The sequence below is a fragment of the Balaenoptera borealis genome (assembly GCF_965194805.1).
Source record: "Balaenoptera borealis genome assembly, chromosome: 5".
NCBI lineage: Eukaryota > Metazoa > Chordata > Mammalia > Artiodactyla > Balaenopteridae > Balaenoptera > Balaenoptera borealis.
In genome coordinates, this window is record NC_138862.1 from 62101024 (window position 1) to 62124574 (window position 23551).

Sequence of the window (23551 nt, forward strand, 5' to 3'; positions counted from 1 at the left end):
TTTACAGTAAATCCTGTGTTCTCCAGTGTGACTGGGGAATGGGACATTCTGGCTAATCAAATGTTTTGATTAATAATTGCCATCATATCTTTATTGGATTTCCAATTGGGAAAAGTTTGGGATATAATAAAATATATACAACATTAGAAGTATAGTAATCATAGTCATAAAATGCTTCAGGGCCATTATACAAATGTCAATTTTTATTGTGATGCAGAAGTGTTAGTTGATAAAGATGTCTGTTTGACAGCATGACAGATGAACTGTTTTTGTGACATAGAGATATCAATGCCTTAGCACTTTGAACTTTATATATTTCAAAGTACTTTATGTGAACCACCACTGAAGCTCCGTGTGATCAGAAAAAAATCTTTTGGGGTCTTTCAGAGTTAAAGAATATTAGTGCTTGGAAAACCTCAAACTCATTAAACACTGTGGATCCCTAGACTATGTTTTTATTAAACCAGAACCTTATGCTGTGTGGAAAATGAAATATGACACTCCCTTGAGGTGGTTCAATCCAAACCTGCCATACAGCACTGTGAGAGTGGATCAAGATTGGCAGAATTTTCATTATAGTTGCTCAAACAATTTTTTTTATGCTTTTAGTCTCCAGAACCAGTAATAGAACTTGTTCACAAGGACCATATCTTATTAAGGATTAAGAGAAGTGATGATAAGGACTGTTCAAGTTAATACTTACTGAACACATCAACTAAGCATTTTATATGTATCATACTTTACAACAATCCTATGAGGTAGGTACTATCCCCATTCAGTAGATGAAGGAATCAAGGTACAGAGGGGTTATATAACATGCTCAAAGTATCACATTTGGGAAGTGGTGGGTTCTCAATTCAAACTCAGGCTGTCAAGCTCCTGACTCTGTATTAATCAGAGTTGTCTACATTCAGTGGCTCAAATTTGTTTCTTCCCAATCTTGAATCCACAACAATCACACCTACCCTCTCACCCTCCAATGAAACTTTTGCCAAAGTCACAGATGACTTCCTCATTGCTAAAATCCAGTGGTCCATTCCATGGCTCACCTTCTGTAGGCTACCAATAGCATTTCATAGTTGATCACTTTCTACTCTTTGAAGTACTTTAGTTACTGTTCTTCCAGCATATTACCTATTCCTGATTTTTTTCTGCTAACACATTGGCTATTCCTTTTCAGTTTCTCTTGTCCTTGCTTCTTCATCTCCTGGTTTCTAATTGTTGGAGTGTCTCACAGCTCAGTCTTGGACCTCCTCTTCTCCATCTACGTTTACTCTTTTGGTGATTGCTCCCAGTTCATGGCTTCAAATATTGTCTACAACCTGATAAATCCCAATGATCCCTCAGTCGCCCAGACCTCTCTCCCCACTCCAGACCACCGCTTACTCAACTTGTGTATCGAATAGACACCTCAAACTAAACATTTTGAAAACCAAACTCCTATCTTTTCTCCCTGAACCTGCTCCTTCTCGAGTCTCCCCACCTCAGGAAATGGCAAGCTCACCTTTTCCTGAACCTCAGGCCACGTATCTTGGAATTATCCCCGACTCTTTTGTCTTTTCCAATATTAAATCTGTCAGCAAATCTTGTTGGCTCCACGTTCAAAATATATCTAGAATCTGAGCACAATTTCACTTTCTCTTGCATCCATCTCATTTCAATAAAAGCCAAGGTCTTAACATGGCCTCAGAGCCCTCCATGACTAGCGTCCCACAGAGGTCACCACTTGGAGTCCACTTTCTCCACGCCCCTCTCTTGCTCCCGTCCAGCAACATAATGCCTGTGCTACAGCCCCGGCAAACCACATGTGCTCACATCCAGGGCATTTGAACTACTGGTCCCTCTGTCTAGAAACCCACCCCCCCTTTTAGATCCTCATAGATTCCACTCTCTAACCTTCTTCAGCTTCTGTTCACATGTCACCGTCTCAAAGAGACTTTCCCTCTGATGGAGATTGTCACACCACCCTCATTCCGTCACTCTCTATTCTCCTTCCCCAAATTATGTTTTTCATAGCTCTTAGCACCCCCTGACATGCTATATATTTTACCTGTTAATCTATAGAATAATATAAGCTCCACGAACAGGGTATTTTTTGCTTTATTATTATTTTGTACGCTGCTATACCCCAGCAACTAGAATAGGAACCGAATGCTCAGTAGAAGTGTGAGGAGGAAGGTGCCTCCTTAGTCAAACAGAGTAGCTGAGTCAGTGCTGACGGTCAATGCATGGCTGGCAAAGGTGACCCAAAGTCCCTCTCACACTCAGTTGGTTGACTCCTTATCACCACTGAAGGAACTTCTCCTCTGCCTCCTGGACAGACATTCCTCCATCTTTCTCTTCCCTTGCAAGTTCCTTGGAGACTCCTATAATTCTTACACATAATACCATCCCTCCTAGGGATTGGAAGGTGTTGGCAGCTGGGCAGTGGCTATAACTGGGCTGTCAGTGGCGCCAGAGGACCAGAGCTGTGTCCTAGACTCACTGCTTTATGGTCACTCCCTATATGGAACACAATCATAGGGAAGAAAGTGGTTTCATCTCCCCACGCAAAGGATCCATCTCTAAGAGAGGACCTTTTTAGCAATTCCAAACCACTGGGAATTCTGCCCCGACTGAAAATAGATGACATAAACACACCTTTGCTTAGGAGGGAGCTGCCTTTCTCTCAGGTTAAGTCATCAAATCAAAGCCATGAAAGCTTTAATGTCTAATAAGGAGTCTCTGGTGGATGAAAATGTTCTACTTATTACAAATGATAGTTAACTCAGTATTTACTTATTAGGAGCCCTTTTTGAGTATGTTGCATTTGCCTACATGTTGCTTATAGCTAAATATGGTTGGAACATTTTTTCATACAGGAGCATTTCTTCAGAGGAAGCACTGCATAAAAATGTGCAGAATGTATATATACATATATGTGTATATACATATATATATTTATACACACACACACACACACACACACATCTCGGTTGTTTTTTTTTTTAAACTTTTTTTGGGGGTTTATTTATTTATTTATTTATTTACTTATTTACTTATTTATTTTTGGCTGTGTTGGGTCTTCGTTTCTGTGAAAGGGCTTTCTCCAGTTGCGGCAAGTGGGGGCCACTCTTCATCGCGGTGCGCAGGCCTCTCACTATCGCGGTCTCTCTTGTTGTGGAGCACAAGCTCCAGATGCGCAGGCTCAGTAATTGTGTCTCACGGGCCTAGTTGCTCCGTGGCATGTGGGATCCTCCCAGACCAGGGCTCGAACCCGTGTCCCCTGCATTGGCAGGCAGATTCTCAACCACTGCTCCACCAGGGAAGCCCCCACATCTCTTGGTTTTGATCAGTCAGAGTCCAAGGGTTAATTCTCACACCATCTATTAGCTTTGCACAATTTAGGAAACAGTTTTGTGACCCGGATAACAACAATAAAACTAGCAGGTCTTCTGTTAGACTCTAACTGTGATGGGTAAGATTGCCTGAATAAAGGCAAAACACTGTGAGACAGACAGTAAATGTAGTCTGTATAGCTGTAGACAAACTTTGGTGAGAAAGGGCTGCTCTGCATCACCAAAAGGTCTGGGGGTCCCTGTGGGGGAGGTTTGTATGTGGTGGTACTTGGTCAAGGAAGTGGAGTGGAGAGATGGGGTTGTGGGGTTGGAATGGGTACAAAATTAGGTGGTGAGAGGGGTGGAGGGGAGGGGTGCCAGTGCTACCTGAAAATCCCCATCCAAAAAGAATGTGTGGTGGGAAGGGCCCAGGGTTACAGCAAGCAACTGTAACACTTGAAAATCTATGGATTGGAAACTCTGATGATAGGCATCTGTCTATGAAGAAGAGAACAAAATACATTTATATGACAGATGATTTGGCCTTAAACTGGTATCTCTTCATTTCTTACTCATTCCCTCAACAATCCCACCACCGACCTCCTTTATTTAAACAGCATCCTAACCCTTTCCTAGGACAAAGGAAAGTGGGAGCAGCAGGAAGGGCGGACACTTCATGTACAGAGCTCTGAGTATTCTTTATCTCTAAGTGCTTGTAAAAGTGACAACCATTCTTGGGGACCGGAATTTCCCACTCCCAAGGCTGCCTCAGGCAATTGTTGATCATGTCTGTTTACTGTCAAAAGCTTTGGATTACTGAGGAGGTTGATGGGAATGTAATCATTCCAACTCAGCTCTTCATCTTTAGCAACCTGTGTCCTGACACCTGCTGGGTATGGCACATTTGTATCTTGTCACCACTTGTGGAATGTGCATGAGAAAAATGGTAAACGGGGTAATGCCCCCATTTCACAGAGAGTTGTGTTTCCCCTTGCTCTCTCCCCTATTACTCTAACACTCTCTCGCCATTATCCCAACCTTCCTTCCTCTCCCCGCCACCACCAAGCTCCCAACAGGATCTCCTGAGAGTCGTTACTCCCCAGCCCATCAGTCAAAGTTGTGGGTTTCCATGGTAACCAGGCAGCTGGTGTCTAGACACTCTGAGAGATGCCTTGCAATTGATCTGTGGATCTAGCTTCTATCACCCACACCCTTGCCCTCCCACCTCCTCTTTCCTCCCATTTCCTCTTTATTTACAGCAGGCAGTAATGCCAACACAGGATGGAATTTCCTTTTGACAGGCCATTAAAGGAAGGAGGGGAAGAGAGAGAGGGTGAAAAACTCAAACTTGCTGTCTCGTCATATCAGGGAAGTGAGAAAACAACTGAAGTGACAGACCCGATGTGGCTCGCTCTTTCTTCCTCAGGAAAGATTTTATTTAATTAAAATATGTTAAATTAGGAAACAGTGCCACTAGTCCATTGGGAGCCATCAGCATCTTTAAGAGCCAGTAAAACCTTTCAGGATAGGGCTTCAGCTGATGACACTGAACTGAGGTAGAATCTTTTCACTGTCTCTGGGCAATCAATGTAATTTCTCTTTCTATGCTCAGGGGAATCACATCCATTAAGTATGACAAGAGGGAGAACTCTGGAGGGGGATACAGGCAATTACAAGGAAAGACCTGAACACTGACACCTCAAATCTGGAAAAGTTAAGTTTAATCTCTCCCCTGTTTCTCCCAAGAAAGAGAAAAGCAGCTCCTAACAGCCAGGATCTGGCCTGGCACCCACAGGTGGGCCTTAGTCTTCTCCTATTAACATACACAGTTTCATAGAACACAACATTGGACTTTGTGTGATGGTTCCAGACAAAGCAAGACCCCTGTAATCACGTCTGAACATGGACTAAGTATGGACTTTGTCTAAACCATAAAATGGCCAAATATTTCCCTAGCCTGGCTGTATGAATGATATGCTTACCTCATTCTTCCTTCCTTCTAGATAATATTTATCAAGATGCCCAATCATAGGGACTTCCCTGGTGGCGCAGTGGTTAAGAATCCACCTACCAATGCAGGGGACACGGGTTCGATCCCTAGTCTGGGAAGATCCCACATGCCGCGGAGCAACTAAGCCCGTGCAGCACAACTACTGAGGCTGCGTGCCACAACTACTGAAGCCCACATGCCTAGAGCCTGTGCTCCACAACAAGAGAAGCTACCGCAGTGAGAAGCCCGTGCACCGCAATGAAGAGTAGCCCCCGCTCTCCACAACTAGAGAAAGCCTGAGCACAACAACAAAGACCCAACACAGCCAAAAATAAATAAATTAAAAAACAAATTAAAAAAAAGTGATGCCAAAAAAAAAGATACCCAATCATAAAATGACACCTATTTTGTGATAGCATCCAATAAAGAGCAAAGCTCTGCTTCCTTGAATCTACCTCCAAATCCTGTAGCACAAGCCCAGATAAGTTGTTTCTAACCCCCTCTTACTGCCATGCCTCATGGTTCCATGTTGTGTGCTCTCCCTAGCTGTGACGTGTCAATAGACCAAGCTTTGTTCAACTATGGGTATGTTCCTAGTAGTCTCTTGTGAGACTCTGCCACATAAAATTTCTCTCTACATTATAATTTATACTCAAGTTAGCTTCAGTAAAAAAGTCATTTTCTCCCACATTTTCGGAATATTTTCAATACTTTATCCCCAAATTTATTACTAACTCTTCCTGAGTTCACCAATTCTCCCTCTAATATCTCATAAAAATCTAACCTAGAAAAAAAAATTCACTGCTATTTTATTTTTCCTATCCCTAGTATTTTCTTGTGTTCGGTCTCAACATTGGACAAGAAGGCCCAGGTCCCTGGATGAGTTTAAAAGCCTTTGGGAATTCTATGAACTTAACAGTGATGGCAAAGACATGAGGGTCAGACAGCAGACATAAAACATGTCCAAGCAAATTATAGTGAGACTACGACCAAAAAATTTTATTTAGTACACTTTCATTTAAATCGCAAGGAAAGTCATGTCCCCTCTTTTAGACTCAGTGATGTACAATAATTTGTTGGGGCAGCAGCTATCTCCTCTTTCTTTTTGCATTATCATCTGTAAGCTTTAAATAACTATTATAGTTACCTCTATCAGCGACAGTGGAGGAGCATGCAAGAGGGCCACCTTGGAGGCAGAAAGATGTGCTAAGAGATGGCTGTATTGGTTCGGACGTTAGTGTTGCCACCACCCCCTGAAGTGCTAGCCTGGTGTACTGTCCTCTGTCCCTTTTAGGCCACACCAGTGAGGTCACTTGCCATCTGTTTTTCAAGTTGAGTTCTGTGTCTGGTTCTGGAATCAATGTCATTCTCATTCCTAGACTAGGAAGAATTAAAGAGCCCTACACACAATTGGCTCAACCTCAAGTCAACTTGTGCCCAAACACCAATAATTGGTCTCTCACTTGGGAACAGTTCCACTAACTAAACTTCATCTTGGTTTTGTTCTACCTAGGTCCCTGTCTCATTCATTTCATTTGTACTCTGATTCCTCTGAGACTAAGACCCTGCCTTATTCTCATCCTGTCTCCTAAAGATAGGAATCTTGTTCTTGGTCCCATGATTAGGGGACCCTATTGCTGGCTGAGAGACTTGCGCACATGTCCATGGTCTATCTATACTGGCCTCTTTCTAGCTGCTGTGTTCTATCAGCTTCCAACGCCTGTTGACTACCCTTGCTGTTGACCTTCTATTTGACTATTGCCCTTAACCATATATACTTCAGATATTGTGTTATTATTACCCACCTGTCCTTCCTTCCTCTGACTACTACTGGCTCCATGCCCAAGCTGTAGTAGTATGGCTAGTCTCTTTTCCCTGTGAGTTTGGCACATTTTTCATCAAGTATATCAATACAGTACTTACATTTAATTGTTTTTTCCATTTCATGGCCTCAATTGGAAATATGTGTTGCTGAGAAAGGAGAATCAATAGACATAGATAGATGCACATGGAGAGGGAGGGTTTTAAACTTGGATCTCTGAAAGAATGATAAGGCCAATCTCATTATATTTGTAGTGATAGTGGTTGTGTGATGTCCAGTATAGACTGAGATATAGAATTGGAGCCAGGAGTAGAGTCAAGGATGTAGAGAAGTATTTGGCAGTAGAAATTGGAATTTGATGTATACGAGGTCAGGAGTCATTAAAGCTTGTGTTAAAGAAAGTAATATGCTTACAGTGATGTATAGGGATTAACAATACGACAGTGATAATATAAATGTGGTGGTTACCTGGTTATGGGGTCGGGGTCAAAGTCATTAGAGAGAATGAGTTATTTGATGCAGAGCCTGCAAAGGGAATGTAGAATTGAATCTGGAATTTTGTCTTGTTAGGGGATAAGGAACAAACACTAGACCCAGAATGGCAAAGAAAAGTGAGGAAACAGCAAACACAGATCCAGAACATGGTCTTCATTAAAGTTAAGAAAAAAGGAATATTTTAAGAAGATGTCAAAAACAAAAATACACCAGCAATTAAGGAGTTGGGTTTGTTCAAACTATTGCAATAGGGACCCCAGCTCCCAAGATCACAGTGTCTTGGCAGGGTGGCTTTCCCTTAGATTTTTATAGGAGGAGTAGACAAATTACAGGTGGGGTGATTTACAAATGGGGTTATTCTGCAATCAGGGGAAGTTTAGTCAGTTAGCTGAGCAAGATTTATTTATCACTGTGTCTACCTTGTTTCAAAGAGACAATTCTAACCTCATTCATGAAACAAAGAATAGAAAGTTCAAGGCAAAGGAGGAAAGATCTGTGTTTGGCCTTGTTACAGGTAAACAAGGGAGTCACCCATGAGTCTTCTGGAGTCATGAGAGAGAGTGGACAGCAGATCATATGTAGAAGAGTATTTTACAGTAAGCCATTTCCTAGAGCATAAAAGGATGGGGAGACTTCAGAAAACAAAAGGTTGGGAGAATTTCTTAACTGCCCCCATTTTCTGGAGCATAGAGCTCAAGTAAAAGTCAACACTGTCAAAAGGAGTAGTCAGAAAAAGATCAAGAGCAATGGTAAATGAGAAAAGGCCTTATGATGTGGCTATAACTTTGTGGGAGGGGGTGAATTTGAGGAGAGAACTGTTAGAAAAATGATAGACTTGAAGTCAGCTCCTAGAGGACTAAGAGAGGTGAGATGAAGAAAAGGCGTAATTTGGATTTATTTTTTCATGAAGTTTGTGGATTGAAGAGGAAAAGAACAGGTTGGTAAATTTCTTGAAGAAAGAGGCTGTTATCTTTGCATTTTTGGACTGTCTTGTACAAAAGAAAACATATTGAGGACATATTTTGTTCTGTGTTATTCTAGAGGAAAGAGCTCCATAAAAACTTAGGAGAGGTAGGTGTTAGCTGACTATCAGGAAGAATTTACAGTTAGAGCTGGAGTGGCCTGTTGAAGCAGAGTCTGCCTGTCTGCTAGGAGGATTCTGGGAGAGTCCTGTATTAGGTGAGTTGTTGCTGGCAGGTCTCCAGAGCCCCTTTCTATTCTAAGGTCTCTGTATGCAGTCTGATTACTTTCAAATAAATAGGGTTTTGAAAGAAAGAAGAGAGTAGGAGGTAGATTCTAGACATAAGGTATGTCTTAGAAAATGGTTTTATTAGAGATAAAACACTGGGTGGAGAAAAGAGAGAAAGCCTTCAGCAGGATTCTTCCAATGGCAGTGCTATAGAATGGGCAGGACATATATGATTCTATGGTTCTATCTAAGGTAAGCTATAGACTCACCATGAATCTTTATTCTTTAACTGCTCAATGTCCCAATGTCTCTAAATAGCCAAGGCTATTACATTCTTTGCCACTAAATATAAGAGCTCTGAGATCTTTACTAAAAAGAGAGAAATCAGTACAAACATGAATATCACTTTTTCGATATAGTTCTGGTTGTGTTCCAGTGAGTATTATTGATTCTTAAAGCAATTTTTCATTCAAAGGCAGTGCCATAATTTGACAGGCCCTAGGAAGCCAAAATACACAATGAGTGCAAAATGAATTGTCCCAGCAAGAGATGGGGATTGCATCTATTTACCTGCGTGGAAGCATATAACACAAACAACTTTTATAGGGCTTTCTTGTTACAATAATATTTTTTTAAATTAATTTCAAAATTGAGTTAACCTTCTCAGTGGGCTTTTGAACACTCTGCTTTCATTGGGAAGTGGAGGGGGTGATAGATGGGGAAATGATATGCACTTTTATTTGCTCTTATCAGGACATAGTACTGATCTCTTACAGATTTCTAGATATGACAGCATTTGTAGTAATTTCAGCTACTTCTGGACTTTCATTACCCAGCAACTCTTTAGTCATTGAGTTTATGAAACCTGCCATAATCAATGATTACTATTCAGCCTAAGTCACCAATTTTAGAGGTCCCCATTTTTTCCCCTCTCTATATAGAATATCCACATCACCTCTCACCAGTTGTGCATAATGTATTGAAGTTTGATGCAACGGTAATCCTTAGCCCTGGTTCTGCAAGCCTCCAGAGTATCTAAAATTACTTCTGGTAGCTCTTAAAGTAAAATTATATTGAGTTTACCTTTTATTTCACAAAGGAGAGAAGGAATGGAAGGAGTGAGGGGGAAGGAGGGAGGGAGGAACAGACTTACACAGTGCATTTAGGATTACTGGAGAGAGATGCCAGTTAAAATCAAGCAGTGGAATTCATCATTCCCAAAGGTTGTGAGAGACATTATGGTGTTATGGGAGGATCACTGAATTCTCATTAGCTGTGAGACTTTGGGCAAGTCACAGAAATGCTCTACCTTCAGTTTTTCTCAGAGGGAGTGAGGGGCTGAGATCAGATAATCTCTAAGATCTCCTTCAGCTTTCATTATTCTGTAATTTTACAATTAGGAGCTCACTCCATAACAGTATATACAGATTTTGTATTTTTGTCCTGAATTATGTGGTTTATCCATTTGCAATGATAAAATTAGCAAGACAACTGCCAAGTCTTTAGTTTTCTTTGTGCTGTGTAGATACAGCCATAAGGGAAAATTAAACAACACAGATAAATAATTGTCTAGCTAATCTCAGTTACTACGCAAACACATCATGGTGAGACATGGCAAGGCATGAGCTGAATATGACTCATAAGTATAGTGCTTCTCTTTTAAAATTTAAATGTTATCCAAGCAATAGATATTCACATGTAGGAAAAATTTTTAGGCAGCTGTAGTCACTACTGGAGTGACCGTTATAGAGTTAGAATTATTTCTAATTTGGGTTTCTATATTTTAACTGTGGAGTCAGATAATCAAATCATGTAATCAACTATCAGATCATGAGATTTGGCAAATCTAGATCTGCTTTTGCTTTTAAAGACAAATGTTGAAAATATTTGTAATATTTTTTGTAATACGGCATATTAACTCAATATATGTTAAAACATTACAAATCATTGGTTGAATTTTTAAAACCAGTATAATCTAGAAAATAGTTCACTAACTTTCTCAAGGTCTGACAAACACAAATTATTACACTTTTGTAACTGATCACTAGATAAGATCTAGGGTGACTCGTTGAAAACAGTGAGCATAATAGAAATATCTAAGGAAACACAATTGTTTGAAATGGCTGGTATAATACCTAAGCAGCCTGTTTCGATAAATGTGAAAAACTTCAAGAAAGAATAGCTAAGAGAGTAGATTCAATGAAAAATGACCAAGAAACACAATTAGCCTGTCCAACATTTCCTCATCTCCCAAGTATGGACCTAAATAATTAACATCAAATATATGAAGTTTGATTTTTAGAAAATTATTAACTTTCTCTGAAATGCAGGAAGAGGAATTATGAATAAACTTTAGTGGGGAAAAAAAATGCTAACTTCGATCATGTTTGATCAAGATTCCAAAAGAAGTATGGCGTTTCTTTGCCTGTAATTCTTGTAAGAAAGTGGCCACTTCCTACTCCATCTTTAATCTCTTTACTCTTCAAGGTTTGCTGGAATTCCATGCTTGAGAAGTCCCAGAAACGAGACAGTACAGTGCATAGGCAGAAGGAATAACCCCCTCAGAGCAGTCTTCCACACAGCCCTAGGGATTTCTCCCCCCAAACATGCCTTGTCCACAGAGGACTGCAAATCTTTCTGGAAATGGAAAATTCTTTCTCATAATAAAGCTGAAAAATTTCACTGTAAATGATCATTTTCCTTAAGGTTAAGGGACAAGAAGTCCTAGGTTTCTTTCAAGTCTTGGCTTCAATAATTATAATGAATCAGGGAATTTTTCTTAAACTTGGATGTACTGTCTTAAGCCTGGATAATTGCCATCCCCTCTGTAACTTGCCTACTGGAACAAGATTTACTACACATGTGAGGGCAAGAGGTTCCTTGGTTCTTGCTCAGTCAGTATAGTAAATGTACTTTTGCTACAAGCTGGAGGGAATCCAATGGAGCGAAGCCCAAGGATAAGGTGGTTTCCTTTGAAATCAACTGACTGCTATTTAAGTGTGAAATAGAGAAGATTGTCCTCTTCTGAAGTAAAGGCAATAGCAGAGAAGTTCTTGCCTTTTGAGACATTATTATTTAGCAGCCTTGATTCTTGCATCATAGAATCATGCCTCTCAAGTTTGGCCAACAGTCAGCTTTGCCCTGGTGATCATTTTTGGACTTTAGACCTTGACTTCAAAGCCTTCTTTTCAAAGAATTATTTTTTTTTTACTCTACAAGCAGAAACTTTATAAGGAACAAAATTCTCTCTCCCTTTCTCGGGGTACTTGAAGAAAGTTTCTCTTTGGCTGTAGTCTAAGAGTGGATACGCATGAATTAGTGGAGAGAGAGAGAAGATAATTCTCATTTATTAGGCACATAGGTGAGCAAGGTAGTGACACCGTGTTAGGTTGTCTTTTTTTTCCTCTCATTTAATGCTCATCACAAATCTATGCGGTAGATATTATTACTTCCACTTTATTGACAAAGGACTAGGAGAGCAGGGATGATATATATTGAACACCAGTATGTGAAAGCCCTTAGCACTGGGCTTGGCACATAGTAAACATTAAACCAACGTTAGTTCCCTCCCACTCACTTAATAATAATCGCCAATATTTATTGAGCAGTTTACTGAAACATGCCATTCATTATTAAGTACTTTAAATAATTAACACACTTGAGTGTTTTAGTAACCCCATGAGGTGAGTACCAATGTTAATACCAATTACAGATAAAGAAAGTGAGGCAATAAGAGGTTAAATAACTCACTCCAAGTCATGGTGTCAGAGATAGAATTTAAATGCAAATAGCTGGCTCCAGAACCAGCTGTCTTAACCACTACCCTGTGCCATCTAAAAATAGTGATGCTTATAGTAGATATCTATTTTTTACATTTGGGTTTTTTATATCTGAATAATTTGTTATAAAATTAGAAGTCATAAAATTAAAATTAGTAAAAAAAAAAAAAAAGAAGATGATGGAATAATTCTTTCCATGCCTAATGCCTATAAAGCAGAATAATATTGTTTCCTTTTCATAATACAATATTTTGAAATTCAGGCATACCTCTGCTATTTGGTCATGATAACAATACAGGTCCACAGTTTTTATGCTTGAGGTAATTAAGGTTTTATCTACATGACACAAAGCATATTTGGAATTGTCCCCTTTTTTCATCACTTTTGTCCCTCCTATAAATATTTAACGCCTATCTTGTGATAAGCATGACACTAGGAGTTGACGTTAATATAGATGCCTTGATTCATTAAAAATATATATATTTGCCAGCACTTTTCTAAGCATTTGGGATTCATCAGTGAACAAAATAAAAAATCTCTGCCTTTGTGGAGTTCAAATTATTGCAAATGTATCAGACTTTTCATTTGAGAAATTAGTTCACGGTCAAGAAGACTAGAAAAGATACCACAAACTAGGATATAATGCAAGGGGTATAATTTCTATACACATAAAGAGTAGGAAGTGATTAATTCCATGTAGGATAGGTTTGGAGGTATGGAAACAACATTTGAGCTGGGTCATGAGGGCTGACTAAGCCGCAAACCCAAATGATTCAAACCTTGAAGAGTTGCTATGTACATTGACTAAGGAAATTGACTGACCTGCCTCCCATCTCCAGTCCTTAATTTTTGGTTAAAGGAATAACTTTGGTCCCATTCCCCAGAATCAGAGCCTGAGAAGGGACTCTTGAGCGAATACTTTATTGGTGGAAATCCATAAGGGAATGAAGAAAGAAGAGAAGCCAGGGGAAGAAGACAGCAAAATGGGTTCAGGAAAAGCATGGTCTCAGCCTAATCCCACAATTTGTGCTGAAGCACAAGTTGCATCACAGACAGAGATTGTTTGTGTCTGGAGTCACAGAGGGCAGAAGGGGCATGACCTCTCAGGCACCTCAGGCTGAGGTGGTTCAGTTTACATCCCCCGCCCAAGGAGCAGGTGTGGGTCATTGGCAGCCAACACCTCCAGAAGCTGGGAGCTGGGGACATGAGCCTGGTAAAAGGGATCTGAGAATGTTACCAACAGCATCTGTAAAAGGAGCCTAGGACATCTGGAAGGTATAGGTAGGGATGTAGAGATGTTGAGAATATTTGAACAGCAAGTGAGGGGAGAGAGAATATTGAGAATTGGATTTTTTGGTATCTCTTTTTGCTTTGGTAGGCCATTTATAAAATCTGCAGTAGTCATTATTTATTTTTTACTTCATTCACTAAAAAAAATCTTGAGATGTGAGTAATTTAAATTTAGCAAAATGGAAGAGGTCACACTGTTAGTTAGGACTTCTGATTTGGAGTTAGTTCTTGAAGACAAATACAGTGTGACTATCTTTTATTCTGATTAAAGGGAACTGCTTCCATTTTGAAGTCAGAGTCCAGAAGTGTATCTTCCTGGTATAATTTAAGAGTCTTACGCCAGACACTCCTTCCCCTTTTATTTTTCCAGTGATAGTGTTTTAAAATTTTTAAATGCCTTTAGGCAATGCCTACTCTCACGAGGCCTCCGTGGACCCCGCCACTGGATTTTACCTATGGCTAGATTTTCACATTAACATTAGCTGCCTGGCACCTTAGACAGTTGAGTATGTAAAGGCTTAGAGCGATGCAGCTAAGATTTTCTCCTAGCTAGATTCTCCTCACCTGGGATACTATGAGGTGAAAGGGGAGATGCAGAGTTGAACTCTGGTCAGAAGGGATTTTGAATTTTTAAATATATGTATAATCTACAGAAGAGGGTAAGACAATTTTTAGGCTGAACTTCTTCCGATAGTCACTACTAGCAACACAATATATCACAGCATCACTTCTCTATCCCTGACACAGCCCTTCTTGAGATGTCTCAGTGTCATAGGAGCCGTCATTGTTTGTACTGACCCCCCATTCCTCCACTCCTCCCACATCCTAACCGTAAGGAATGCCTCGGAAGATCTACAGATTCAACTGCCAGCTCAGCACAATTTAGCTGAGGGGAGAGATGGAGTGAGTCTACTTGACTGTTATGCTAGAGTGGAAATACCCCCCAAATTTTTATTTTTATTTTCAGCCTTTAAAAGTTGACTTATTCACTGTAATAGTGATAAAAGATCATGTTAACTCCATTCAGCTTTACATGTTTATCCCATCTTGTTCCAAAAATGACTTAAGGCAACTGTGCAAGCCACATAAATTGTAATTTTTGATCTTTCTGAGTGCTTCTAATGGAGGAAGAAGGTAGGACACTCGTTTTTGATGGTTTGATAGACATTTTGTAGAGAGAATGTTTAAGATGTTTTCAAGGCCAACTTGTACCGTGTTTGACTTTTGTTTTAATTTAAAAAAATCTCTGGGTCATTTCTGTTTCAGAATAAAACACTAAATTTTGTTCCAAAGGTTAGAAATCCTAGATTCGTTCTCAATTTCTGTAACAGAGTAGATCTATTTAATTAATAAATCACTGGTATTCTTATTTAGAGACTTTATAGGAACATTCTAGGGGAGAAGCCCTCTTAGTCATTTATCTGAGAAAGATGATTTTTTTTTTTTCCTGTGGGAAATTGCTTGTTTTCCTCCTGGGATGAAACTGTTAAACTTGATGGATGTCTTTTACCCAAATCCCACAGGCTGGATTAAAATCTCAACATACTATATGCTGCACTTCAAATTTTATAAAGTGGTTTTAAATACCTTCCTTCAGTAAGGTGAGACAGTCATTATTATCCATACTTCTTATAGATTAGAAAATGGAGGCAAAGGAAAAGTAACTTCTCTGAGGTCAGATAACTAACTGGTAGCAAGGCTAGATAGAAATCAGCTTGGTCCCAGGCCGAAACTTTTGAGAGAAGTAGACTTGTATCTGTTTGTTTCAGGTATCACTGGGACCTTGCCTCTGAATTTTCTCCTTGGTTAGGTTTTTGTTTGCTACTCTTTGAAATCCTCAAGTGAGTAGTGTGATAAGCAATAGGATTATTTGCTTTCAAAGTCTCAGAAAGCAAGAAGTGGGAGCATAGGTGATACTTGCACCACTCTGCTGACACAAAATGCTGTATACTGGCTCAGTGTTTTGAGTGGGACTTGAAATGGAAAACACGGTAAAAATGAAAAACAAAAAAGAATAGCAAAATGTGACCACCCAAAGCCATGATCCAGGCTCCAGACTGATATCTGGTACACAGCTCAAGAGGAAGACCATGTAAGTAACAAAGGGACGTATGCGAGGTAGCTACAGAATTTTTTTTTATTACTTTCCTTTGAGCCTTTGAGGTAATGATGCTTAATATTCAAGAAAAGTGAAAATCAAAAGGGAAAGGAAACAAACAGCCCAGCCCAGTGGTGATTGGTAGAGTAATTGTGGGCATGGCCCCAGGATGATAGCAGCTTCTATTTAATCAATGTTGACAAGGCTGGGGAGAGCTGGGCAGGTCCCAAGAGGTAATGTTTTACTGGGAAATCCACTCAACCTAATTTCAGTAATGTAGGGCTGTGGAGGGGCCTGGACCGGTGCCAGTAAACAGGGCCATTAGAGCTCAGTGTAGGCGACGGCAGCTGGGAACGCCGCCATCTCTCCAGCAGCACTGCAGCCGGGCTGCCTGGCTGGGCACACACGCGGCCGCTGCTGCATATGCTCCTGGTATTCGCTCACCAACAGAATGTGCAGACGTGCTAGTCTCACCCTTTCGAGGAAATGAACGGAATGCATAAAGACAAGAGCTGCTTCCAGAATCTATTTCAGCAAGAATCAGAGAGCCAGTTAGAGGCACATATTTCAAGGACCACTGTGAAATCATCCACCGGGGTCCCCTACCGCCACCCGGTTCCAAATGGATATAGAAATGACTTTCATATTTATTGCTGTCTTAATGTGGTCTTGATCTTTCTTAGGACTGGTAGTTGTGGGTCAAGAATATGAAAACTACTAGAGTTTTCCATATTTCAAATTTTATGAGATTCATTAGAGACGCTCAACTTTGCAAATCCAAGAGAAGTGGCCTAGGAGAAAATATGCCCCTTTGGGCTGAGCTCTTCTTGTCTAGATATTACTTTTTCCTTTATCACCCCTTCTCCCACAAACAATAATTACTAGCATATGAATTCCAAGAAGGCAGAGCTTTTTGCTTGGTGTTTTTATTGTTGTATCACCACTGCACTACATTGCATTTGAAATGCATGGCACAGTGTGTGGCATGTAGTAAGGGCCCAGGACCTTTTACTGAATAAATAAATGAACTAATGAACACATTTCTTTCTTCCCTTTTGAAGCAAACTTCAACTCTAGAACATGAAGAATACATGGCTTTACTGTCATGATGTTAACTTTCTCTTTTTAAAGTAACATAGAAATGATAAAATTCATGGCAGCTGCTAGTGAACATAGTTATTTCTAAGAGGTCTTTGGGCCTAGAAGAAGAAGTAATGTTTTTGTCAAGGCTAACATGCCAAGGCTGGAGAAGGGTATAGCTCTTTATCAGATTCTAACATTATCTCTTCAAATTGACTGTAATTTTTGAGAATTTATTTAATACAAATAATAATGATTAAAATTGCTCAATTTTATTTTATTAAGAGACAAATTTTTCCCCCTTTTAGACCGAAATGCTAAAACACGTCATCAGTTTTTGTTTTATTTATTTATTTGGGGGCATAGTCTATATCATAATAAAATTGGATTTCAGGGTTGATTTCTGGGGTGAAGACTGATTTTGGAGAAGAAACCCATCCTAGGTAGAATAATAATGATCCCTAGTGAGGAAGCTCGCTAGTCACATGATATATACACATAGATAGGAGATATATACAGTCGACCCTTGAACAACACAGGTTTGAACTGCACGGGTCCACTTATGTGGATTCATTTTAATAGTGAATACTACAGTATTACACAATCCGTGTTGGTTGAATCTATGGATGTTGGATGTTGGCTACAGAGGAAGTGCAGATACGGAGGAACCATGGATGCGGAGGGCCCACTATAAATTATACATGGATTATTTTCAACTACACAGAGGGTCGGCGCCCCCAACCCAGTTGTCGTTCAAGGGTCAACTGTGATTCACTTTGTGATCTTTCTTTTCCTGTAATGCCTTAACCAAAATAACAGTATTAATGTTAGGTTTTCATATTTAATATGAGTAAAAGTACTATTCAGAGCTAAACTGAAATAGGGAGAACACTTTCTACTCTTTAACTTGCTGGATTTCAGCTGTCACATCAGGCTTTCCTCATTCACCAGCTCCGGGCCCATTTACTTCCCTCACTTGCTTTATGTCACTTGGTACTGAAAATCCCATTCAGTCTTTAGCTTCCACAGCCTCTTCTTAAGTAACAACTGTCTCAGAGAGAGGTTGAGCCTCTAGATGGGGAATGTGATTATTTACGCTGATTGAATCATGATCTCTGGAGTGACCAGCTGACCTCAGCCATTCATCCATCTTTGAACTCACCATGATGATCAAACGTTTTGCATAAAATACTAAAAAGAATACATATTAACTCATCTCTAGCATTTACAAATTATGTAATTAGTGCCAGAAGGGGCCAAGACCAGATTTCATATTATTCAAGACTAATCAGAATTCTTCCCTCCATTCTGAACTGCTTTTACAAAGACCAATTTTTAGACTTCATAGTCTCCAGGCCTACATACCTGTGGACCCCCTGCTATAGCTCCTACTCTGAGCCCATCCACCCTTCTTGGGCAAAGGGACGAGCTGGGAGAGCAATGTAAAATAGACGCTACCTAGATGGCTCTGTCCTCAGTTGAAATTCACTGTTGCCATTCACAGAGAGTGTGTTCCTTTATCTTATTGTGCATCAGCTTCCCCGCCTATAAAACTGGGATGACAAAGGTAGCTGTGAGAATTAACCAAATGACACAAGTGCACTTAGAACTGTTCTAAACGTGTAGGAAAGACTCAAATATGGTAGCTATAGCTAAACACTTTATACAAGGGGTCAGGAAAGTTACAATTTATGGTTCTTTCCATAAAGACCTTCTTGACCTTCTCTGGTCACATTTGACCACCTGATATAATGGGGAAACCTGGACAAGTAGAAGACCTAGATTTTAGTCCTGGCTTGACATGAGCAAACCATATGATTTAGAGAAAAATCTCTTTATCTGAACTTCAGTTTCCTCTTCTATGAAATGAGGATGTCCATTCATTCTTTCATTCAGCAAGTATTTATTGAGGGCCTTTCCTGCACGAGGTTCTGTGCTGGACATGGGGGATTCAAAGTTGTACAAAAGTAGATACTGTCGTTACCTTTGAAGACTTATGGTTTAGTCACTGGGTGATCTTAGAGGTCCCTCTCACTGCCAATATTCTATAATTATGGATTTCATTGCCTATTAAATGTTTATTACAAAAAGCTTAAACAAGAGCGAGGGTATTTACCGGTTTTCTCACTTTCCTTCTCAATACCTAGAAGAATGTCTGGCACATTGAAGGTGTTCGATACCAATTTATAGAACAACTAAATGAATAAATAATTATATTTCAAACACTTTGAAGCATTTGAGAGAAAGAATATGTAGATATTGAAGCTCTTTTAATAAGGAACAGACAACAATGACTTCCTGTCACAATAAACAGATGCATGTCAAGTTTCACCATTTCTCCTGGGCCCAGGCAAAGAATGGCAAGAGAAAGTGGGGGAATTTGGAAGGATTTAACCTGATTCCACTCCAGAAGTGGACAGAAACTGTGGCTATTTAAAATTATCTGGATCTTTGTTCCTTCTTTTTCTCCTTTTGAACTGTGTTCCCTTATTTCACAAATATACCTCTGTTCTCACCTTAACCAGCCTGATTTCACCTTTTCTCTTGAGTTTCCTAATCTCCTTCAAATCATACATAATAGCTCCCAAGTTTTTATTTTAGTAAGAGAGGTTTGAAGTCTTCTCTTGCTCCTGTAGCTAATCCTTCTATGTTCTTCTAGACAGTTTAAATCAATATTCTGTTTCTTTTGCAGTTTGAAGAGGGCACTAAATATGTGGTTTCTTGGAACTGGTAAAGATGATAAACCACTGTGGGCATACCTGTAGTCTCCAAAGTTTGGGCATGGCTAGGGAACTAAATAAATTATCTGAAAGAATTGAAAATTGCTATAAAAAGATCTAACAAATATGTAAGCTTTCTTCTGATAGAAAATTAAATGATCCATTAGCACACCAAAGTTCTATAATACACGAGGAACACTGCTGGTACATAGAGTATTATGAAGATCAGAACTCAGTTAGTTTCACCCAAAAATTTTTGTTGGAAAATGTGATCAGTGTGCTGGTTCTTCAAGAGTTAATAATGATCACTTTGGAGGGATCTAGCCTTAAAAAATTCTTTATGAGTAGTAGTAGATAGCCTCACTAGGATAACTACATTTTGAAAGTAACTTACAGTCTGTTGCAAACCCCACAAAATAAATCAGACTTAAAAACTTTGGTCAGAAACAAGTCATTGTAAGACAAAATGACCTATCATAGTTGCTAGTTACCAGACCAGCCTCATTTGATTCTTAAAAAAAACATCTATTTTCAAAACGATAAGCATTTTCTGCTACTGAAGAGACTTAAAAGAATATTATTAGATAGGTGTCCAAAGAAGGAATTCCAAAAATTATATTTAGCAGCAGTGGTCTTATTTGGATATAAATGTTCACCTTTATCTGAATATAAATATATAGCTGACTGATTTCAAAGAAACATACATTTTTATGAGCTCTTCTAATGGTCTCCTAAAAGTTCCCCATTTCTCTAGTCTCAACATCTCTCAAGTCTTAGAAATACTTGTGTGAAAAATTGACCCTTGGCTGGCATCTGGGAACTTGAATTTTGAGAGGGTTCTCACCACTTCCTAAAAGAGTGTTCACTGTGCCTAAACTCTTTGCGCCAACAATGTGGTTTATGCTGGACATCTGTTTTCCTCCTGGGAGTCTGGATTTGGTACCTGCTAGGTAGAGGGTGCCTACACAACCAGTCTCCAATAAAAACCCTGGACTTGTAAGCTCAGGTGAGCTTCCCTAGTCTATGACATCTCACACATGTCACACTTCATCGCTGGAGGAATTAAGCACATCTTGTATGAGTCCATGGGGAGAAGACTCATGGAATCTTGTGCCTGGTTTCCTCCAAACTTTGCCCCATACAACTTTTCCCTTTGCTTTTTTTGGTTTTATATCCTTTCACTGTAGTAAATGGTAGCCATGAGTAAGACTACATGCTGAGTGTTGTGAATCCTCCTAGCAAATCGCTGAACCTGGGGGAGTCTTGGGGACCCTGATACAGGAGTTTAGTTTAATAACAGATGTGATGTCAAGGCAAATTCTCTTTCCATTAGCTGGCATACTAGTAAGCCGTCTGTAGTATGAAATCAGTTGACTGAGTTCTAGCAGGAAACCAGGCAGAAGAGTAATTAGAAAATCACTTCTTTCCTAAGGAAAAAAATGACCCTTTAAAAAGAAACAAAGTCTTTCTTTTTTTTTTTTTTTTTTTTAATAAATTTATTTATTTATTTTTGGCTGTGTTGGATCTTCGTTTCTGTGCGAGGGCTTTCTCCAGTTGCGGCGAGTGGGGGCCACTCTTCATCGCGGTGCACGGGCCTCTCACTGTCGCGGCCTGTCCTGTTGTGGAGCACAGGCTCCAGACGCGCAGGCTCAGTAGTTGTGGCGCACGGGCTTAGTTGCTCTGCGGCATGTGGGATCTTCCCAGACCAGGGCTCGAACCCGTGTGCCCTGCATTGGCAGGCAGATTCCTAACCACTGCGCCACCAGGGAAGCCCCAAAGTCTTTCTTATTAAGTAAAACACACTTGCCCTATGGATAAGTGTACTCATTTGGAATGTTTTTGATGCCAGAAACTAAAAACTACTACAGTGGCTTAAAGAAGTTAGTCATTTGTCTCACATTAATAAGAAAAAGTCTGAGGAAAAGTGTCCAGGAGTAGTATGGTTGGTCACAAGTAGGTTTTTTTCTATCTTTCTGCCTTCACTATTCTTAGTGTATAGTTTTTATCTTCATAGTCACAAGGTGACTGCTACACTACCAGGTATTGTTTGATGTCACAGTCATCAGGAATAGGATAGAGTAAAGAGCAAACACCTCCTCTGGAGCCTTCCCAGGGAAGTTTGTCTCTATCGATTTGGCCATCACTGTGTGATATGGACATCCCTAGCTCCAAGGGGAGCTGAAAATGCAAGTATAGCCCTTTCCAGCCTTTATAATACTAGAAATAAGGGGTGAGAGAGTTGGAATGGATGTTGAATGATCCACATAAAGTATCTGTCATGATAAGTCTGACATTAATGCAAAAGAAATACAAGATCGTTGTGGACCCTCCCTGTGTGGATACCTTAACTGTAAGGCTGAGAGATTAAAGACCACGGTAGTTTCTCTTTAGTGAACTCCTCGCCCACAATATCACAGCTTTGTTCCTGAGCTTTTCTCTATGTGTCACTGAACAATTTCCTGGGGGTAAACTCTTCTGAACCTGGAAATTACATTACTGAGATAGCAATAATCTCTTTTTATCTTAAATCTTTTATGAAGTGGTATGAAAAGAAGAAATGCATTGCACTATTATCTGAACAGATGAGACAAAATACTAACTCTGCTTCCCCCGCCCTAACCCCATCTGTTTTCTTCTTCAGAAGCTGTAGATGAAACCAAACCTAAGGAAAGTGCCCGGCAGGATGAGGGTAAAGGAGAAGAACGCGAGGCGGACCAAGAACATGCCTGAACTTTAAGAAATGGCTTTCCACATCCCCACTCTCCCCTCTCCTGAACCCTGTCGCTCCTCACCCTCTTCTCAACTCCTCTCTGAAGTTTCCCTTCCTGTCCTGCTCACGTCTGTGAGTCTGTCCTCTCCCACCCACTAGCCCTCTTTCTCTCTGTGTGGCAAACATTTAAAAAAAAAAAAAAAAGCAGGAAAGATCCCAAGTCAAACAGTGTGGCTTAAACATTTTTTGTTTCTTGGTGTTGTTATGGCGAGTTTTTGGTAATGATGATCCAATCATTTTGGGAAATTCTTGCACTGTATCCAAGTTTTTTGATCTGGTGCGTGTGGCCCTGTGGGAGTCCACTTTCCTCTCTATCTCTCTGTTCCAAGTGTGTGTGCAATGTTCCGTTCATCTGAGGAGTCCAAAATATCGAGTGAATTCAAAACCATTTTTCTTTTCCTCCTTTTCAATGTGATGGAATGAACAAAAAGGAAAAAAATCAAAACCCAGTTTGTTTTGAAAATAAAGAAATAAAGCAAATGTGCCAATTAGCGTTAACTTGCGGCTCTAAGGCTCCTTTTTCAATCTGAATATTAATAAACCATGAGAGTAATCAAACTCCCAACGGCTCTGTGTTTCTGTTCCACCTTCTTATGAGTTGGTTTGACACACTGGGATTCTTACATTTTATCTTTGTTCTGGCCTCCCAGTCTGACACCAACCACCCTGACAAAGAAAAGATGGATGAAACCATAAGGCGTCAGAACCAATGGCGTAGGTCCTTGATGGGGCTCTTGGGCGCTATTTTATTTTGTAGGGCCGCTGTAACAAAGTACCACAGACTGAGTGGTTTAAACAACAACAGACATTTATTTGCTAACAGTTCTGGAGACTTGAAGTCCAAAATCAAGGTGTTGGCAGGGTTGATTCCTTCTCAGAATTGTGAGGGAAGCATCTGTTCCAGGCCTCTCTCCTCAGCTTGTAAATGGCCATCTTCTTCCTATGTCTCTTCACATCGTCTCTGGGTATCTCAATAGCCAGATTTCCCCTTTTTGCCATAT

The 23551-nt window shown here is 40.0% G+C and overlaps 2 protein-coding genes across 3 annotated transcripts in view; both read left to right on the forward strand.

The window, feature by feature from the left end:
• Nucleotides 1–23048, forward strand: part of GAP43 (growth associated protein 43) — a 92649-nt gene extending 69601 nt beyond the window's left edge. Inside the window, exon 3 of the mRNA XM_082394797.1 lies at nucleotides 22422–23048. Within this exon, the coding sequence (XP_082250923.1) occupies nucleotides 22422–22510 (89 nt within the window). The 3' untranslated portion in view covers nucleotides 22511–23048. The remainder of the gene's footprint in view (nucleotides 1–22421) is intronic.
• Nucleotides 1–23551, forward strand: part of LOC309630039 (uncharacterized protein) — a 455061-nt gene that overhangs the window by 84428 nt on the left and 347082 nt on the right. The gene's annotated exons all lie outside the window — the stretch shown is intronic.